This window comes from Musca vetustissima, unplaced genomic scaffold (genome assembly GCF_032173495.1).
Source record: "Musca vetustissima isolate MV318-11 ecotype Yass unplaced genomic scaffold, APGP_CSIRO_Mvet_v1 utg84505, whole genome shotgun sequence".
In the NCBI taxonomy this organism is placed as follows: domain Eukaryota; kingdom Metazoa; phylum Arthropoda; class Insecta; order Diptera; family Muscidae; genus Musca; species Musca vetustissima.
This window is the reverse complement of record NW_026888093.1, coordinates 1-19,395: the sequence shown is the minus strand read 5'-3', so window position 1 is coordinate 19,395 and position 19,395 is coordinate 1. Positions and strand designations below refer to the sequence as shown.

Sequence of the window (19,395 nt, the reverse complement as noted above, 5' to 3'; positions counted from 1 at the left end):
GCTAAGTTTGCTGTGGTCAGTAGTATGTCAGGACCCTATACTTTACTTTTTCTGTAATTCACAATATGTGATTTAATTGGCTACTAATTTTCTCCGGTCGGAACAGTTCTCCCACAAGAAATTATGTTTCTAAAACTTTAATTATTTTTATTAAAGGAAAGGAAATATACAAAAAATTATTTAACAAATTTTAAATTATTTACAATACTCGTATAATAAACTACAAACTATTCTAACCCAAATAACTCCTTTTTCATATACCCAGAATTGTGATTCTCCAAATATTTCAAAAACAATGCCATATTCATAACACCATCACTATTTTCAATATCATCACAAAACAATTGTTCCTTGAAACCTTCAAAACGCCGTAATTTATCCAATTTATCTTTCGTTTTTCGGGCAGACTCAATTTTACACAGCGATATCTTTTGCCAACCATATGCCCTTATGGTACGCCAAAATTCCTGAGTATTTTCTTTGGTGCCCTCAACACAAATGATGCCAGGTTTACCGGGCCGGCTGAAACCCGTCAATTCCAAGTTGCGTGCCTCCTTAACAATTTCTTGACGTTTTGTTTTCGATTTTATGTGATGTGAATAAATCCACAGACGTTCAAAATCCAATAGTTCATCTTCTTGATTGGTCGTGGTGGTCATCACCTCAAAATCACTTGCCTTTCGTTGTATTAAATCATCAATGTTATCCTGCAGCCATGATAAAACCTGATAAATATATGTTTCACTTTTATCCATTGATTCAATATAAATTTCCAATTCCTTTTTCAAATAGATCTCTTTGTTTTTCGTTAGCAGTGGTGTGTGAACAATGACAATTGCATTTTCCAGCAGTGGATACATGTGCGGCAATTCTATGCGTACTTCCAGCTTTTCATTAGGTCTTCCACATTGCAACTTAATACTATAATCGAGGTGGGCTTTAATGCACAACATTACATTTTCAGTGGTGGGATTTTCCAAGAATTCATTGAAATCACTTATAACACCCGGATCGAAAATGTGCATTTCTCCAGGACTACAATAAATCGAGGATAACATATCCACCTCTTCCAGCTGCTTGGCAATACATTCTTTATACATTTCCAATTGATCATCCATGTTGTTGGGATGGAACTAAAAATAGAAAGAAAGAGATAATATTACAATATTTACGAAATTTGAAATATTTTGTTTTATTTTTCAGAACCTCTAATACTAAGTGGATATAAAAAAGTGAATTCCCTACCGATACCATTTCCTTTGGATGTTTGTGTTATTCATATCGAAGAGTCTGGGCAAAGATATGCTGCAGCTTTACATCGCAACGAGAAGGGCACGAAACAGTTTACAGTACTAAAAATTGTGGTAGGTATAATAATTTCGAACTTTATAATATACTAGCACGGACCCCAGGTCTACATTTTTTTATAGAAAAAAAACACTGATCTTTAGGTGTTCTTTTTTTCATAAAAACAAAATTCACAGACACCCAGGTCGATATTTTTTTTTTCACCGAAAAAAAGTTCACAGACGCCCAGGTCTACATTTTTATACCCTTCACCACACTGTGGTACAGGGTATTATGTCTTTGTGCATATGTTTGTAACAGGCAAAAATAATCGAGATAGACCCATGGTTCCTTTTGAGAATATGCATAGAATCACTTTCTGAGTCGATTTACGCATGTCCGTCTGTCCGTCCGTCCGTCCGTCCGTCTGTCCATGTTAAATTGTAAACAAAGTACAGGTCGCATTTATGATCCGAATTGGATGAAATTTGGCATAGGTCACTTATTTGGCCCAAGGACGAACCCTATTGAAATTGGGAAAAATCGGTTCAGATTTAGATATAGCTCCCATATATATATTTAACCGATTTAATGTAAACAGTCCCTATATAACTTTCGATTTGCACGAAATTTAGTACAGCCTAATCATTTAGGTCTAGAATGATGTCTGCCAAGTTTCGTGAAAATCGGTCCAGATTTAGATATAGCTCCCATATATAGTTTCGTCCGATTTCATGTAAATGGTGCCCCAAAGTCCCTATATATCTTTTGATTTGCACGAAATTTGGCATAACGTACTGAATTAAGCCTAGAGTAATGTCTGCCAAGTTTCGTGAAAATCGGTCCAGATTTAGATATAGCTCCCATATATAGTTTCGTCCGATTTCATGTAAATGGTGCCCCAAAGTCTCTATATATCTTTCGACTTGCACGAAATTTGGCATAACGTACTGAATTGAGTCTAGAATGGTGTCTGCCCAGTTTCAAGAAAATCGGTCCAGATTTAGATATAGCTCCCATATATAGTTTCGTCCGATTTCATGTAAATGGTGCCCCAAAGTCCCTATATATCCTTCGATTTGCACGAAATTTGGCACAACGTACTGAATTAAGCCTAGAGTGATGTCTGCCAAGTTTCGTGAAAATCGGTCCAGATTTAGATATAGCTCCCATATATAGTTTCGTCCGATTTCATGTAAATGGTGCCCCTAAGTCCCTATATATCTTTTGATTTGTACGAAATTTGGCATAACGTACTGAATTAAGCCTAGAGTGATGTCTGCCAAGTTTCGTGAAAATCGGTCCAGATTTAGATATAGCTCCCATATATAGTTTCGTCCGATTTCATACAAATGGTGCCCCAAAGTCCCTATATATCTTTTGATTTGCACGAAATTTGGCATAACGTACTGAATTAAGCCTAGAGTGATGTCTGGCAATTTTCGTGAAAATCGGTCCAGATTTAGATATAGCTCCCATATATAGTTTCGTCCGATTTCATGTAAATGGTGCCCTAATGTTCTTATATATCTTTCGATTTGCACGAAATTTGGTATAACGTACAGAATTGAGCCAAGAATGATGTCTGCCAAGTTTCGAGAAAATCGGTCCAGATTTAGATATAGCTCCCATATATAGCTTCGTCCGATTACATGTATATGGTGCACCAAAGCCCCTATATATCCTTCGATTTGCACGAAATTTGGCATAACGTACTTAATTGAGCCCAGAATGATGTCTGCCAAGTTTCGAGAAAATCGGTCCAGATTTAGATATAGCTCCCATATATAGTTTCGTCTGATTTCATGTAAATGGTGCCCTAATGTTCTTATATATCTTTCGATTTCCACGAAATTTGGTATAACGTACTGAATTGAGCCTAGAATGATGTCTGCCAAGTTTCGAGAAAATCGGTCCAGATTTAGATATAGCTCCCATATATAGCTTCGTCCGATTACATGTAAATGGTGCACCAAAGTCCATATATATCCTTCGATTTGCACGAAATTTGGCATAACGTACTTAATTGAGCCCAGAATGATGTCTGCCAAGTTTCGAGAAAATCGGTCCAGATTTAGATATAGGTCCCATATATAGTTTCGTCCGATTACATGTAAATGGTGCACCAAAGTCCCTATATATCCTTCGAGGTGCACGAAATGTGGCATAACGTACTTAACTGAGCCCAGAATGATGTCTGCCAAGTTTCATGAAAATCGGTCCTGATTTAGATATATCTTCCATATATAGTTTCGTCCGATTTCATGTAAATGGTGCCCAAAGTCCCTATATATCTTTTGATTTGCACGAAATTTGGTACAGCCTAATCATTTAGGCCTAGAATGATGTCTGCCAAGTTTCGTGAAAATAGGTCAAGATTTACATATAGCTCCCATATATAGTTTCGTCCGATTTCATGTAAATGGTGCACCAAAGTCCATATATATCCTTCGATTTGCCCGAAATTTGGCATAACGTACTGAATTTAGTCTAGAATGATGTCTGCCAAGTTTCGTGAAAATCGGTCCAGATTTCTATATAGCTCCCACATATAGTTTCGTCCGATTTCATGTAAATGTTGCACCAAAGTCCCTATATATCTTTCGTTTTGCACAAAATTTGGCATAACGTACTGAATTGAGCCTAGAGTGATGTCTGCGTTGTTTCGTGAAAATCGGTCCAGATTTAGATATAGCTCCTTTTTATTATAGATTGATTTTAAGTAATTGACGCACCAAGAACCAATAGGAACAAAACGTTCTGAAATTAGTCTAACCTTCTGTCACAAGTTTGTTTGAAATCGCTTAATATTTGGATAGAGCTTCCATATATATTTTCGCCCGATTTCAAGTAAATTGGGCATCAAACTCCTCATGTTAGTCAGTTTGACATCAAATTTTGCACAACGTACAAAATTGAGCATAGAATTATGTAGTTGCGTTTTCTAGAAGTACAGACATAGCCCAACGGATGACCCATTTATATTTGTTTGAAGTCGATTTACATACTTTATGGATAGATCTACGTAGATTAACATTTAGATAAATATCACATATTTTATTTCATCCAATTTCATGCTAATAGTCCAGTTTAATATACCCATAGCGGTTAAGGGTATCATATAGTCGGCCCCGTCCGACTTTACTACTTTCCTTACTGGTTTTGTGCATATGTTTGTAACATGCAAAAATAATCGAGATAGACCCATGGCTCCTTTTGAGAATATGCATAGAATCACTTTTTTAGTCGATTTAAGCTCGAAATTTGGCACAGCGTAGCAAATTAGGTCTAGAATGATGTGTGTAAAGTTGCCTGAAAATCGGTTCAGATTTATATATAGCTCCCACATATACTTTCGTCAGATTTAATGTAAATGGTGCACCAAAGTCCCTATATATCTTTCGATTTGCTCGAAATTTGGCACAGCGTAGCAAATTAGGTCTAGAATGATGTGTGTTAAGTTTCCTGAAATCGGTTCAGATTTAGATATAGCTTCTATATCTGACCAAATGAACAATTTAGTATCGGTTGCAGAATGACATGTTTATGGTTCCAATTTCATTTTACTGGTCCTTTAAAAATGCGGTTTCTGTTAGGATTCATCTGTTGAATATACTCAAAGTGGTGAAGGGTATCATATAGTCGGCCCCGTCCGACTTTACTACTTTCCTTACTGGTTTATAGACAAATTTTCACAGATTCAATTTTTTTCACAAATTCGCGTCTTGCCCCACGAATTTACACATTTGACCATGACTAGGTCCATGATAGGTCTGATAGGCCTGTTAGTCTAGAGATTCATTCGGTATTCCTCTTCTCCCTGGCCGACCGTATCTCTATGGATGCTATACGGAGCTTTCAAAATAGCAATTTTATCTTGAAGTTTAAACACGTACCTTGGGACCTCTTCCTCTGAAGAGATCATGAAGATCACTTCGCATGTACTTGGAATGCCAGCCCATAAGAATATGGCAGGAATGGGGAGATACTCTGTTTTAGTTCACAGGTCGGCATTTAGGCTGGTCTGAATCTTCTTCCACTGTGTATCACTTGCAAACTACACTGGTGCCGAATGCATATTGCTTTATAAGTGGTCTGCAAAGTCTCCTTGTCAGTGCTTTAATTGCTGCCAGACAGCGACTTGAGAGCCCTGTACTACTTCTCATCTTATCGTAAATATCAGTGGCTTGTGCTGACAACTTGAAAATCCTATAACATAGTCCCCACGGCATCTGAATCTCTAAACTAGATTGACTCGTATGACGACTTCGTATTATTTTTAATTCTCCTGAGGAAAAAAATATTTATTACCAGTTTTTTTCTATTTTTCAGAATAAAACTCATGATCCTCTTGGCAGTTATGCTCTGCCGAATGCCGTCTCTATGGATTGTACTGCCCACAATGGCAAAGGTTATATTTCCATTGTAGAGGTGAATACAACAAAACCTGACTCGGAAGATACATCCACAATCTATGAGATAACTTCGCAGCATGTCAAACCCATTCAATCCATAAAAAATACGCAGTTGAAAAGCACCCATCTACATGTCAGCGATAATGAATGCTATCTCTTTCAAATTACCAGTAATGGAGAATCCTGTCCATATTTTAAATGGTCCAGTGATAAAAATTTTAAAAAAATTGGAACTTTACATTGTCCGAACAATACTGAAAATTTAAAACCATTTACAATAAATCAAGAAGCCTATATTACAATGGCAGTTAACGATGAGAACTCTTCGAAAATCTTCAAATATTCTCGAAGTTCGAAACAATTTGAATTATATCAAAATATCGAAACAACAAAGGCCAAGGATGTGGAGTATTTTCAAATACAGGAAAGGAATGAGGATACAAAACATTATCTAATTTTTGCCTCTAGCGGAGAGGAAAATTCGATTGTCTATTTTTTCAATGATCAAAAGCGGTTTGTACCCTATCAGAAGTTATCTTTAAAAAATGTCAAGAAAATTCAGGCCATAAAGGTAAGGGAAATTGAGATTTCTTTCAATATTTCTAAGTCAAATAAATGTTCTTCTCTTGCAGTTTGAAATGTCTTGCCTTCTCATGACCTCCTGTGCTGAAGATGATATTCTGGCATATCGCTTTGATAATGGAAAATTCATGGAATTACAGTTGCACTTTACGGGTCAACATTTTCATTTATATCGGGAAAATGATAAACCTTTTTTGTTAATTTCCCATAGCAATGCGTTGGAAAATCAAGCCGTCTTATATGAACCTATTTTTAAGGACGTAACAAAACTGCAAAAATTAAAGCAGGATATTAGTGAATGGCTTGAACAGGAATCTAGGAAATTACAAACTAATGATATTGAGAAATTGGCCGCAAAAGTGCAGGTAACAGATCAGGTCCTAACTTTTTTCAAAAATTTGAAACTGGGGTTCTCCGAATTTTTTTCTATAGAAAAAAATTTGGAACTGGGGTTGACCGATTTTTTCCGAAAAAAAGTGTGGAACGGGGGTTCTCCGAATCCCCATATATATTTTCGTCCGATTTTTTTAAGGGATGTTCAAAAGTAGAATCTGAACCGATTACAACAAAACTTCATAGACATTAAACTGGACCTAATTCAGCACGCTGTGCAAAATTTTGTCTCAATCGGACAAATATTGAGAGTTTGGTGCACCAATTAGGTAAAATCGGACGAAACTATAGAAAAAAATTCGGAGAACCCAGTTCCATAGTTTTTTCTATAGAAAAAAATTCGGAGAACCCAGTTCCATAGTTTTTTCTATAGAAAAAAATTCGGAGAACCCAGTTCCATAGTTTTTTCTATAGAAAAAAATTCGGAGAACCCAGTTCCATAGTTTTTTCTATAGAAAAAAATTCGGAGAACCCAGTTCCATATTTTTTTCTATAGAAAAAAATTCTGAGAACCCAGTTCCATATTTTTTTCTATACAAAAAAATTCGGAGAACCCAGTTCCATATTTTTTATAGAAAAAAATCGGAGAAAAAAATTCAGAGAACCCAGTTCCATATTTTTTTTCTATAGAAAAAAATTCAGAGAACCCAGTTCCATATTTTTTTCTATAGAAAAAAATTCGGAGAACCCAGTTCCATATTTTTTTCTATAGAAAAAAATTCGGAGAACCCAGTTCCATATTTTTTTCTATAGAAAAAAAATCGGAGAACACCAGTTTAAAAATGTTTTCTATAGAAAAAAAATTCCCGGAACACCAATTTCGAAAATCATTCTGTAGAAAAAAATTCGCGGAACACCAGTTTCAATTTTTTTTTCTATGGAAAAAAATTCGCGGAACACCAGTTTTAAATTGTTTTCTATTGAAAAAAATTCGCGAAACCTCAAAAAAATCGCGGAAATTTTTTCAATATATGTCTGCATCTTTTCTAGAATAAACGCAGTATCCTCGAATCATATGTTGCAAAATTGAAGAGAGCTATAACCCCAAGCAATATTGATACCGTCTCCACGAAATCGGTAAAATATTGAAACATTAAATACGATATTCATTTTCATTAAAAACTCCTTTTTTAGTTGGTCTATCCAAAAAAGAAAATGTCCACGAATTATTGGCAAACCTTGTGCTATATAAATCAGGCTTTGAAGATACTTGAAGACGAAGTAGTTCCAAAACACCCTACAAAACGTCAAACTAAGGAAAGCGACCACGAAGAGTCTTCGGAATATGTTTATGAGACCCTCAACATAAAGCAGTTAACTATCGACAATAAATTAGAAGCAAAGATAATCAACAAAATAAATATTGAAAATCCCGAATTCCAGGCAATACATGCCGACAAAATAACCATTTTTGAACAATTCTTAAAACCTCTTCCCGAAGATAGGTCATCCGATCTAAACTATATGGAAGATAATGAAATGCTCATGATTGAAAATTTGAATATTAATGGAAAATTAAATGAATTTACATGGATGGAACTATTAAATGATACCCTAAAACGAGAGGGCGATGAACAATTGATAAATGCTCCCAATATTAAAATAAAGAATTTAGAAACTTCGCGACTTGTTGTGACCAGTAATGTTGTAAATCAACAACATTTAAGTACCCTAATACCCATAGATGGTGGAGAATATGTCATCAATCAAGATATACAATTTGCCCAACCGATTCGTGCCAAATCCGTGCAAATAAATGAACGACTAAATAATGTCAATGTACTGCAAGGGAAACTTGATGTTCTGCTGCGGCGTTCGAATGAAACACAAATTATTGAGGGTCCGAAAAGTATGCGTAATGTTAAGGTTATGGAGCCGGTAACAATTGCAGTAAGTTAAGGAACTCTTCAAATTCAAAATATTTTTCTTTTAATTTTTCTTATTGCAGGGTCAAATGTTGGGTAAACATCTGGAATCGATAACACCCAATAAGGCAATACATCAACCCCTGGTACTGCAGGGTGATTTTATGATTAACGGTGATGTGGATATCAATCGATTATTAAAAACTGGCGACATCATTGATTTACGTGAAAAAATGTCCGTCAAACAAACGCTGGAGAGGGGTATTCGCATGAATCAACATGTGGAAGATATCAAATTGAAATTTCTTCAACCGCTTAAAGCCAATAACACATTGGTGAGTTTTGTAAATCGTAATGATTTACAAAGGCTGGTAAAACTCAATCAAGATGAAATACAAATTATTGAAGGACCAAAACGATTTGCTGGTTCATTGGAAATTAGTCGTGGTTTTAGTGAATTTAAAAATCTCAATGGCATCGATATGGAGAAATTGGAAAAGAATTCATTTCTGCGCAATAATAATCAAACAATCACGGTGCCAATGAAATTCGGGAAAATTCAGGCAAAGAGGTGAGTTTTTCGAGAGAGAGAGAGAGAGAGAGAGATAGAAAGGGAGAGTTTAGTGGGAAGGTGGCAAATAACTATGGCGGTTCCCAACATAACCCAATTTCTTTATATTAGCGTACAACAGAACTGACCATATATGTTGTTAACATCTCGAATACTGGTTCATTCGTGTATGCTATTTATCCAGATCGTTCGCGTTTATGCTACTAATATACCCAAGAGATGCTGAAGTCCTGACATACTCTCAGATACGATGGTGGTATCGTTAACATATCGTATGTTATTAAGAAAGGCGTCATTTACACATATCCCTCATCGAATTCCATCTATCGATTCTTGAAATATTTTGGAACATATATTGAAAAGTAGAGGAGACAGGATATATTGTAATATCTTCAGTCAGTTCTCTATCAACATCCTTTTAATGCAGTGAATTTCTTTCTCAAATCCTACCAATAGATATGAGGAATAATATAAGTTCATCACGCTTGACTCTATCAAATTCTTTTTCGTAGTCATAAAACCGAGCTTAAAAAAGATTTCCAAGCGCGTCTGTCTTGTGCGCATCTCCTCAAATTTGAAAGACCATGCTCCGAGATGTTGTCTTCTACTTGGTCTTTCCATGTAATTCGTGGCCTTCCCCTTCTGCGTGAACCATCAGATCGCATACTCATTCATTCGCACATAACCTAGCCACCGTAGTCATTGCAGCTCAATACGACTGACTATGTCAATATCCGCGTGTACATTGTAAAGCTCGTGGTTCAAACGACGCCGATATTTACCGTCGACGCAGATCGGTCCGTATATCTTTCGGAGAATTTTTCTCTCAAACACCCCAAGAGCTATCTAAATTCTAAATTGCTTACTTAGACCATAGTAGCATCTTTTGGCCATCACTATCCTTCTCCGAATTTTAAAACTGATGCCATTCGTTTTGTTTATGGCGGTACCAAGCTATATAAAATCCTTAACTACCTCGAAGCTGTAGTTCTCAAGTTCCACAGTTGGTCCGAGTCTACTGGACGTCTTGCGCGTTGATACCATCAGTTTGGTCTTCTCGCCATTTACTGCCAGACCCACTTTGGCACACTCCTTCTCAATTTGTTCAAAGATGGCTGTTACCGCTCGCAATGTTCGACCCATTATATCGATGTCATCGGTGTAGACGAGTAACATGTGTTGTTTGGTGTACAGAGTGCCATTTCTGTTCACCTTTGCGTCTCGTATGACCTTTTCCAACAGAATGTTTTGTTTGTCTGAATCCTCGTTCGGTATTGAAGGGCTCCGTTAGGTCCTTTCCGACTTTAACTGCTGACCTTCTGTCACTTAAAGTTATCCTACATAGGCGAATTCATTTTGCAGGAATGCCAAACGCAGACATGGCTTTAAACACCTCTGAACGGATAGGCTGTTGCGGTTTTATAAATAATAGGTGTCGATGTGTTTTTTCCTTTGGTCAATGGTGGATTTGCCACGGATAGACCAATGGGCTGCACACTGGATAGCACTTTATATGCGATGGGAAGGAGGCTAATTCCAATATAGTTGGCATTTTTTTATTCTTTGTAAAAAGTAGGACTTTTGTGTATTAAAATTAAATCCTGAATACACCTGAATTAACCTTCTAACAACTTTTTTACTTCCAGCATCAATAGTACCTCAATTCTAATTAACAATCGTAATGTATCGGAATACCTTACCAAATCGTCCAATCAATCAGTTAATGGTAATCTAATTGTGGACAATCTCAAAGTGGAAACATTGAAAGTAGATAATCTCAATACGAATAATAGAATATTTCAACAAAATATTGTCGATATATATCGACAAAAATCGCGTAGTGCTCCCAGCCAACAAGAAGTATTTTCGAAAAATCAAAAATTCCATGGTTCGATATATGTGAAAAATTTAATTCTGAATTCCACCATTAATGAAAGGAATATACAAGAGATTGAGCGGAATCTTCTCCAATTAGAGGGTAATATTAAATATGTTGGGAATTTTAAATTCAATTATCCCATGAATGTCACGAAGCTGTCATTCTATGGCAAATTGAATGACATCAAGGCGGAGGAATTGGGTAAAACTTGGCTACAGAAATATGCCAAACAACAGGTGTTTATGGTGCCACAAACATTTGGTACGGTGTCGGCGGAAAATGGTTTACATGTAGAGGGAAATTTAAATGGTTTCACCATCAATGATCTCTATACGAAAACCTATTGGATCAATCGGGATGAGTTCTTAAATGAAATGGTGTTTGGTAAGCTAGGACTTGAAAAATATATATGAAATTATTACAAAAAAATATATTTTATTTTCTAGAAAATCCCATTGATATCACCTCCGGTTTAACCACCCTGACCCTCAATCATCACTATTTACCGGAGGAAATTCTTTGTCACAATGAAATTCAACGTGTTCTGCACCCTCTCACCATAGAAGGAGATTTGGAAGTTTTGGAGGATCCATTAAATGTTACCATCATTAAAAACATTCATGTCCAACGCTTAAAGGAATATCTTCAGGATGATTACTGCCACCAATTAATTGTTGAGAATGCCTATTTGAAGCACGGTCCACCTGCGTATAAAACTTTAAATTATCAAAATATTGCAAAAACCTTGGATGCAGTATGGTTGGCAAATGAAAATGTAGTCTTGCCAAAAAATGTCAATATTGATGATGCCTATTTTGAGGGTCTTTTGGAATTTGAGGTAAATATCAAAAACGATATTGAATTTATATGTCTGTTATGTTTTTTTCGATTTCAGGGACGAATGAATAACATGGACTTGGCTTTCGTTAAGGAAAATTACTTTAGCAAATCGAAATCTCAAAATGTTGCAAGTCAAGTGGTATTGGCAGAAACGGCAACATTTGCCGAAGATATCCGGGCCGATGATGTACAATTGTTTGGGCCCATTATCGAAGAAAAGAGGTAAGGAGAAAAAAACATTTCTAAGTTCGAACAAACCACTCCACTGCGATGTGGTATCATTCAATCCTCTTAAATTGATAGCGACCTTTATATAGATATGGAGCCATGTCTTTGTAATTTAGGTAAGAAACTTAAAAAGGATGCACTTTCCCAACCATTTTAGATTTCTAATGATGCTGTAGATTAGAGCAGGTTCCGTTGTTGAGAAGAATCTAAGACACTTTACTGGTAAAGGCCCTGATATGGTAATGTCCAGTAATGATTCCTGTCATTACTCAAATTTCAGCTTTGGTCAGGTTCAACAGTGAGTATGTTCTTTTGGTAGACAGAGTCGGCCAAATAAATCTTGACACATTATACCTAGGTTCATTGTGCCAAAGTTCAGAAGCTCTTTCGTCGAAGAACGCTCAAAGTTCCGATTAAGATGACATCAATTGTTGATCTGTAAATTGTGATGCTCTTCTAGCTAATTCGTCTGCTCTTTCGTTACCCATGATGTCACGGTATCCTGGTACCCAACACAGCCGATAGCTATAAGTTCTTCCAAAACTTTTCTACACTTGAGGACGGCCTCAGATTTGATGAAACAGGATTTGATGGCTTTAAGAGCCGCTTGACTATCCACAAAGATAGTCACCGGTTCAACGATCTCTGCATCCAGACTTTTTATAAATTCCGATGCCTTCCAAATCGCGAAGATTTCAGCTTAAAAAACACTACAGATGCTATCCAGCTTGTAGGTAAGCACAAGGCCTAGCTTTTCACAGTAAACGCCAGTCCCTGTACCTACTTCCATCTTGTATCCGTCTGTATAGAAAGCCAGACCGTCCAGGGAAGGTTTCCCCGTTTACAGTCGTCTCTACTAGAAATAACGACATCTTAATCGTCAAATCTCAGGACTGGTAATATATAGTCGCTTAGTTTCACGCGTTGGTACAGTGTAATATGTGGTTCGTTCAAGATACAACCATGCCCAAAGGTACAACTTCGCCAAAGATTTTGTTCATACTGCCTTAGGGCAATACGCGCGGACTGACACTTTATGATGAGGGCCAGAGGCCTTAAGTTCAGTATTGCGTTCAGAGATGCTTGTGGGGTGCTCCTCATGTTAGCATCGAGGCGGCTCTTTGCACCTTATATCGTCACAGCCACTTCGGTGGGAAAATGCGACTAAAACCAAAATACACAAAATGGGCGGGAACTTTATTTGTGAACTATGACAAAAGATGTACCGATAACGGAAATTTACTGCAGAATTGTTTTTAACCCTCCAGGAACCATGAGTACCGATCTAATGCCAATTCGGTGGGGAAATGCGGCCCAAGCCCTCAAAATACCAAAAATGAGTACGGATCTATTGCAAAAACTGGACAGATATTGAAAATTTTCTCCAGAGGAGCCCCGGATAGCACGAAACCATCCAATAACAGATCAAATACCGAATTACAGACCCTTCGTTTAAAAAATAGCCCCTTCAAAATACCGAAAAAAGATCGGAATCTTTAATAAGGCTATAACAAAACATATACTGGAGCTTATAAAAATATACTGCATATCTCCGCTGATGTTTCTGATTAGTGGAGTGGACATTATCAAACTTTCCCCGACAACTTTAATGGGGTAAAGTGGATAAATGCTACCCAGCAAGACACCAGTGTCTAGGCGTATTTTTTTTATTTTATAATTCAAGGCTATAGCCTATTTCCAAAAATATTATGGTCTCAGACATTCGTTTCCCTTCTTATATTTATAAAATTAAATGCTCTTACCTGTTAACCTGCCGAACTTCGTTATCAAAACAAAACTAGCAATTAAATGCTTCTTCTTTAAATATCAAATTGAGAAAATTGAAACGGAATTGATAACACATTTATTTATTGAAAAACAAGAAGGGTGGACTAGATCGAATATTGGTCTATATAACGGTACCTCACAAATTTCGGTATTTTGGGAAGCTTTGGCAGACTTCTCAACCAAAGTATTTTATCCCAATGGGATACTTTGGGTATAAAATATCTTTACCAAAAATACTGACTCACGTTTCTAGATAGATCCATATAACAATAACCCCCATTAATAATTAATAATAAATTCAGGTGAATTACTAAAAAATCTCAGTTTATTGTGAACCAATCCATCTGCAGTAATATGATTCCCATTAATAATATTAAGAAATAATAATTACATTTTAATAATATTTACAGTGGAACACAATTGGATTTTATGAAATTTGTCGAAAATACGCTAAAAACAAATAATGATCCCCAGCATCCTCCTACAATAACCGGCAATTGGTCAATTCTGGAAGCTGTTATCGATGGAAACATTAATCAAATGTTAATAAATAATCTAAATTTAGTTGATGATGTAGTTCACAATAACAACAACAACAACAACGGCTCGCCATATGAAATAAGAGCTCCCAAAATGTTCTTAAAAGGTGCTGCCATAGATAATCTTATGGCCGATGCAACAAGTGTCCTTAACAAAATACCCATTGGTAAATGGATTAATGAAGCCGTTTACCTATATGAAAATTATACCATATATGGTACAACAACAATAACATCGATGAACATCTTTAATGATTTACAAGTTATGGGCGAACTTAATAATATCACATTTACCGGAGAAAATCTTTTTTTGCAAGATAGTAAACAAATTCTACCGAAAAATTTACGCATAATAAGTCATTTAAAGGATGAGAAACGTTTCCTAACCAATAATATTGATAATTTATATGTTGATTTTATTAATTCGGAATATATGCCAAAGTTAATGGATAATTTAATTCCATGGTCGAAAGATACGGAAATTTCAAGTCATCTGGTTTTTAAGGAGCCAATTAATGCGGATAAATATTATGGTCCACTGGATTATGGAACACAGCAAGCCACCAATACACGTTGGCTAAGATCAGTGAAGGGGGGAAATGAGTCAAATACTTTGCAAAATTTCCGAAGCTTTGAGAAAATAAAATCTTATTTGAAAAATATTACAAAAGGTAATTTAAATTATATATTAATATATAAGTTAATGTTATCAAATTTTAATATCTGTTTTCAGACACAACTTATGCCTTGGATCATTTTGAAATAGCCCAAACCTTCACTGCGCATTCATCAAAAGTTATGCATTTGTATTTCAATGATTCTTCCCATGTTATCGATGTCTTAGCTTTATTGGATAAAAACACCCAAAAGATAGATTTTTATAAATGGAATTCTGATCGCATGCAATTTGTTCAAAGTTCAGGTAAGTCGAAAATTAAATATTAGAATTTATTAAAAACAAAAACATAAAAATATATATTATTAAATATATATAACAATCACTTCTAATATTCTTCAAAACGTGTGAACAAGTAAGGCTCTATCGGCGTCTAAAACGCCCTTTATTTAAATGATACAATTGAAACTATTAACAATAACATATCTAGGATCAATCATGATTATGCATTCTACATTTATTATTAAAATTCCTGTGGATATAAACATCCACATTATTTTATTTAATATTGTAATAATTAATACCTTTCTCTATAGTCACTAAAAATTATTATTTAAACCTCTGATTGTTTTGTTTAAAAATCCACTATTAAAGTTGGCGTTTAAGGTTCTGGTAGTCCTTCACAAAGAGCGACATTTGAGGACACTTAAAAGAATGGGTTAAAAAAACACAGACATGAATGTATAAAATGCTAGGATTCAGGTATCCCCTCACTTCTAACGGACTGGATTGATAGAATGCTGGAAAGCAGAATTATCAACTCATCCTTAGGAGAGATCGGCTTCGATCCTGATTACCGGAGCGCTAAGAAGTACACAACAGGCAGCATTGAATGCGACCTTGAATCTCCAACCACTGGACATTTTGATTAAATTCCAGGCGGCCAGATCTGCCCTGAGGCTCCGAGAAACGGATAACTGGAAATCGCTGAACTATGGTCACACTAGTATCCTCAACATAACGCCAGGTTGTGATTTCTTGAGGAGAAATACTCACATTAGTGACTATGTTCCCTCTCATAGAGACTTTAATGACATCAAAGTAGAGTTTCCAAGTAGGGAATCCTGTACAAGTGGCTTCTTACCTCTGTCAGGTCTGTCAGTTTTCACAGACGGCTCAAAGATGGAGGAAGGCACTGGTGCAGGCGTTTACTTTAGGGAATTATATATATCTTTGTATCGTTTTTCAAGCAAAAAAAATCTTTGCAATCACGAAAGCGGCCGAGATAGTAAAGAAGAGCTAGAAACAATTGAACATATCCTCTGTAGATGTCCATCGCTGATTGGCAGAAGACATAAGCAGTTTGGAAGATATGAAATTGATAATCTAGCCTTCTTCTCCAAAAATAAACCCCAACCAGATCCTAGACTTTGTCAAAAATCTGACATTTCTAAAATAACCATCTCTAGGCTTTCCTTCTCCTACTATATTCTTCTTTCTCTTCCACGGTTGTTACTAACAACCGTAACCTAACCTATATAAGGCTGTGATGGAAAAAAACTGACTTTACTGAAGTTGAAAATAGAATTCATAATAAAAAAAATAGAAAACATGTGAGACCCACAGGACAAGCAATTATTTTTATAGAATCTATATATATATATATATATATATATATATTTTCGTCTGCTTTTTAGCAAAAGGGGGAACCAAAGAATCAAATTTAGGCCGATTGGTACAAACTTTTGTGCAACGTATCGAAATGGATCAACAATAACATTTGCTAAGTTTGGATGAAATTGGTTCCGTTTTAGTTATAGCTCCCATATATATTTTTGTCCGATTTTTTGTTAATGGTGCATCAAAATCTTCATGTTCGATTGACACCAAATTTTGCACATCGTTATAAAGTTAATATAGCCTAACATATGTTAAATTGAGCCTCGAATATTGCGATTTGTAAAAAATTGGTTTATATGCAAATAATTTGTGCACAAAATAATGAACTAGTGGTTTGTGTACCAAATAATGAACTGGTGTCCAATTAAGATTTAATTTTGAACAGCTCTCTGCTTGATTTAAATTGATTTACAAAATATTGACACTTTGCACAAAAATCTCCCCTAATGAAATGGAAATGTGAACCGTTATAGCTTGTCTTCGAATTTGAGCTTGAAAGGGTTTAGTAACTTGATGTTTGGAAACTTGAGGTTAAGTAACTTAAGAAATAATAAACATTTTTATTTTATTTACTTATTCCAATAAATGGAATGAACTTAAATATATATGGGAAATTACAAAATTCTTTTAAAAATCCAATAAAAAAATTTTGAAAAATTTTTTGCGAGCACATTTATGATTTTTGGTACATAGGTTAAGAAAAATATGCTGATTCGAAATCTGTTCGCGTTCACAAATTCGGATGCTGCGCACAAAAGTTATAGCGGTTTTAAATCTTGTATTTCAAATATATATTAAATGGATTCCTATTCGTTGTAATTCGCGAATTTCTTCACAAATGCCTAAACACCATTGTTTTCTTCGCATACTAGTCAAATCACACTGAAATACGGTTTAATAGTCGCGAAAAACAAATAGAAACATGAAGATATCGGAAAATAAAATAAATTAATTTTTGAATTAAATCAAACATTTTTTTTTGGATTTTCGATTTTTTTAGTATGGTTAAGAGGATACGGGTTTGCTTTATCTTCTTAAAAACTATTGAATATAAATATATAGTTTATTCTGAGACTTGAAGTGGATTTTGACGTAGAATATTTTATTCTTTGACATTATATACCTAAAATTAAGTTTCATGTTACTTTTATGCACTTTGTCGAAAAAATACTGGGAAATGTCTTAGAAAAAAAAAAATATAAGAACATTTTGAATTTTTGGTTCAAAATGTATGACTATATATTCGGTATATGCATTATATATACAGTTTTCTCTTGTTCAGTGACTTATGCTAAAAATTGATGGAGAATATTTTTGTCCTTTAAACTATCGTTCTAAAACGACATCTTGTGGGAAAAATAGGTAAAAACTAGTAATAAGTACGATATTAACCCTAGAATGAGTTTTTGTTTTTTAAGATTTTTGACGTTTAGGCTGATTTTTGAGTTTTAGTCTATTCTGAGACTTATAGTAAAACTTTCTGGCGAATATTTCTGTAGAATATTCTGAGCAGCTTTAACCCCGTTTTGAATGAGTTTTCAATCACTCCTGGAAAAGGGGACCAAAAAGACCCCTTTAATGAGTCGGTTGAGGGTTAAAGTTGCATACCAAAATATTCCTCTATATTTTATCAGTAATATTGCCGAAGACACTATATACCTAAAATGCAAGGATTTCAGGAAATCATAATAGCCGCGAAAAACAAATAGAAACATGAAGATATCTGAAAATAAAATAAATTAATTTTTGAATTAAATCAAACATTTTTTTTTGGATTTTCGATTTTTTTAGTATGGTTAAGAGGATACGGGTTTGTTTTATCTTCTTAAAAACTATTGAATATAAATATATAGTTTATTCTGAGACTTGAAGTGGATTTTGACGTATAATATTTTATTCTTTGACATTATATACCTAAAATTAAGTTTCATGTTACTTTTATGCACTTTGTCGAAAAAATACTGGGAAATGTCTTAGAAAAAAAAATATAAAAACATTTTGAATTTTTGGTTCAAAATGTATGACTATATATTCGGTATATGCATTATATATACAGTTTTCTCTTGTTCAGTGACTTATGCTAAAAATTGATGGAGAATATTTTTGTCCTTTATACTATCCTTCTAAAACGACATCTTGTGGGAAAAATAGGTAAAAACTAGTAATAAGTACGATATTAACCCTAGAATGAGTTTTTGTTTTTTAAGATTTTTGACGTTTAGGCTGATTTTTGAGTTTTAGTCTATTCTGAGACTTATAGTAAAACTTTCTGGCGAATATTTCTGTAGAATATTCTGAGCAGCTTTAACCCCGTTTTGAATGAGTTTTCAATCACTCCTGGAAAAGGGGACCAAAAAGACCCCTTTAATGAGTCGGTTGAGGGTTAAAGTTGCATACCAAAATATTCCTCTATATTTTATCAGTAATATTGCCGAAGACACTATATACCTAAAATGCAAGGATTTCAGGAAATTATAATTCGAAAACTATCAAAATTCTTGAAAAGGGGGAATATTGTGTGAAAAAACAAACAAAAAATTCAGAAACTCCATATTTGGTCCAATACAGCTTAACAATTCCCATTTGATTCTTTGGAAAAGTGTTTAATTACTCAAAATACACTCTAAATTATTTTTGAAATTTTTATTACTTCACACTTCTTTTCAAGCTATTTTCTTGTAGTCTTAAAATATTCCCGATAAATTCCTTCCA

At 34.9% G+C, this 19,395-nt stretch overlaps 2 protein-coding genes across 2 annotated transcripts; one reads left to right on the top strand and one right to left on the bottom strand.

The window, feature by feature from the left end:
- Positions 1 to 227: 227 nt before the first annotated feature.
- Positions 228 to 1,118, bottom strand: LOC133335917 (RWD domain-containing protein 2A-like). Its single transcript, XM_061544210.1, has one exon. The coding sequence runs from the start codon at positions 1,116 to 1,118 to the stop codon at positions 228 to 230; it is 891 nt and encodes a 296-aa protein (XP_061400194.1).
- On the top strand, positions 1,117 to 15,309 carry LOC133335916 (uncharacterized; the record flags this gene model as incomplete). The annotated part of the gene is made up of 11 exons (XM_061544209.1): positions 1,117 to 1,121; positions 1,220 to 1,364; positions 5,620 to 6,273; positions 6,335 to 6,649; positions 7,812 to 8,573; positions 8,620 to 9,113; positions 10,760 to 11,376; positions 11,439 to 11,830; positions 11,888 to 12,054; positions 14,259 to 14,959; positions 15,121 to 15,309. Coding segments are annotated over exons 1-11 (4,441 nt in total), but the record flags the coding sequence as incomplete, so codon positions are not given.
- Positions 15,310 to 19,395: the final 4,086 nt, after the last annotated feature.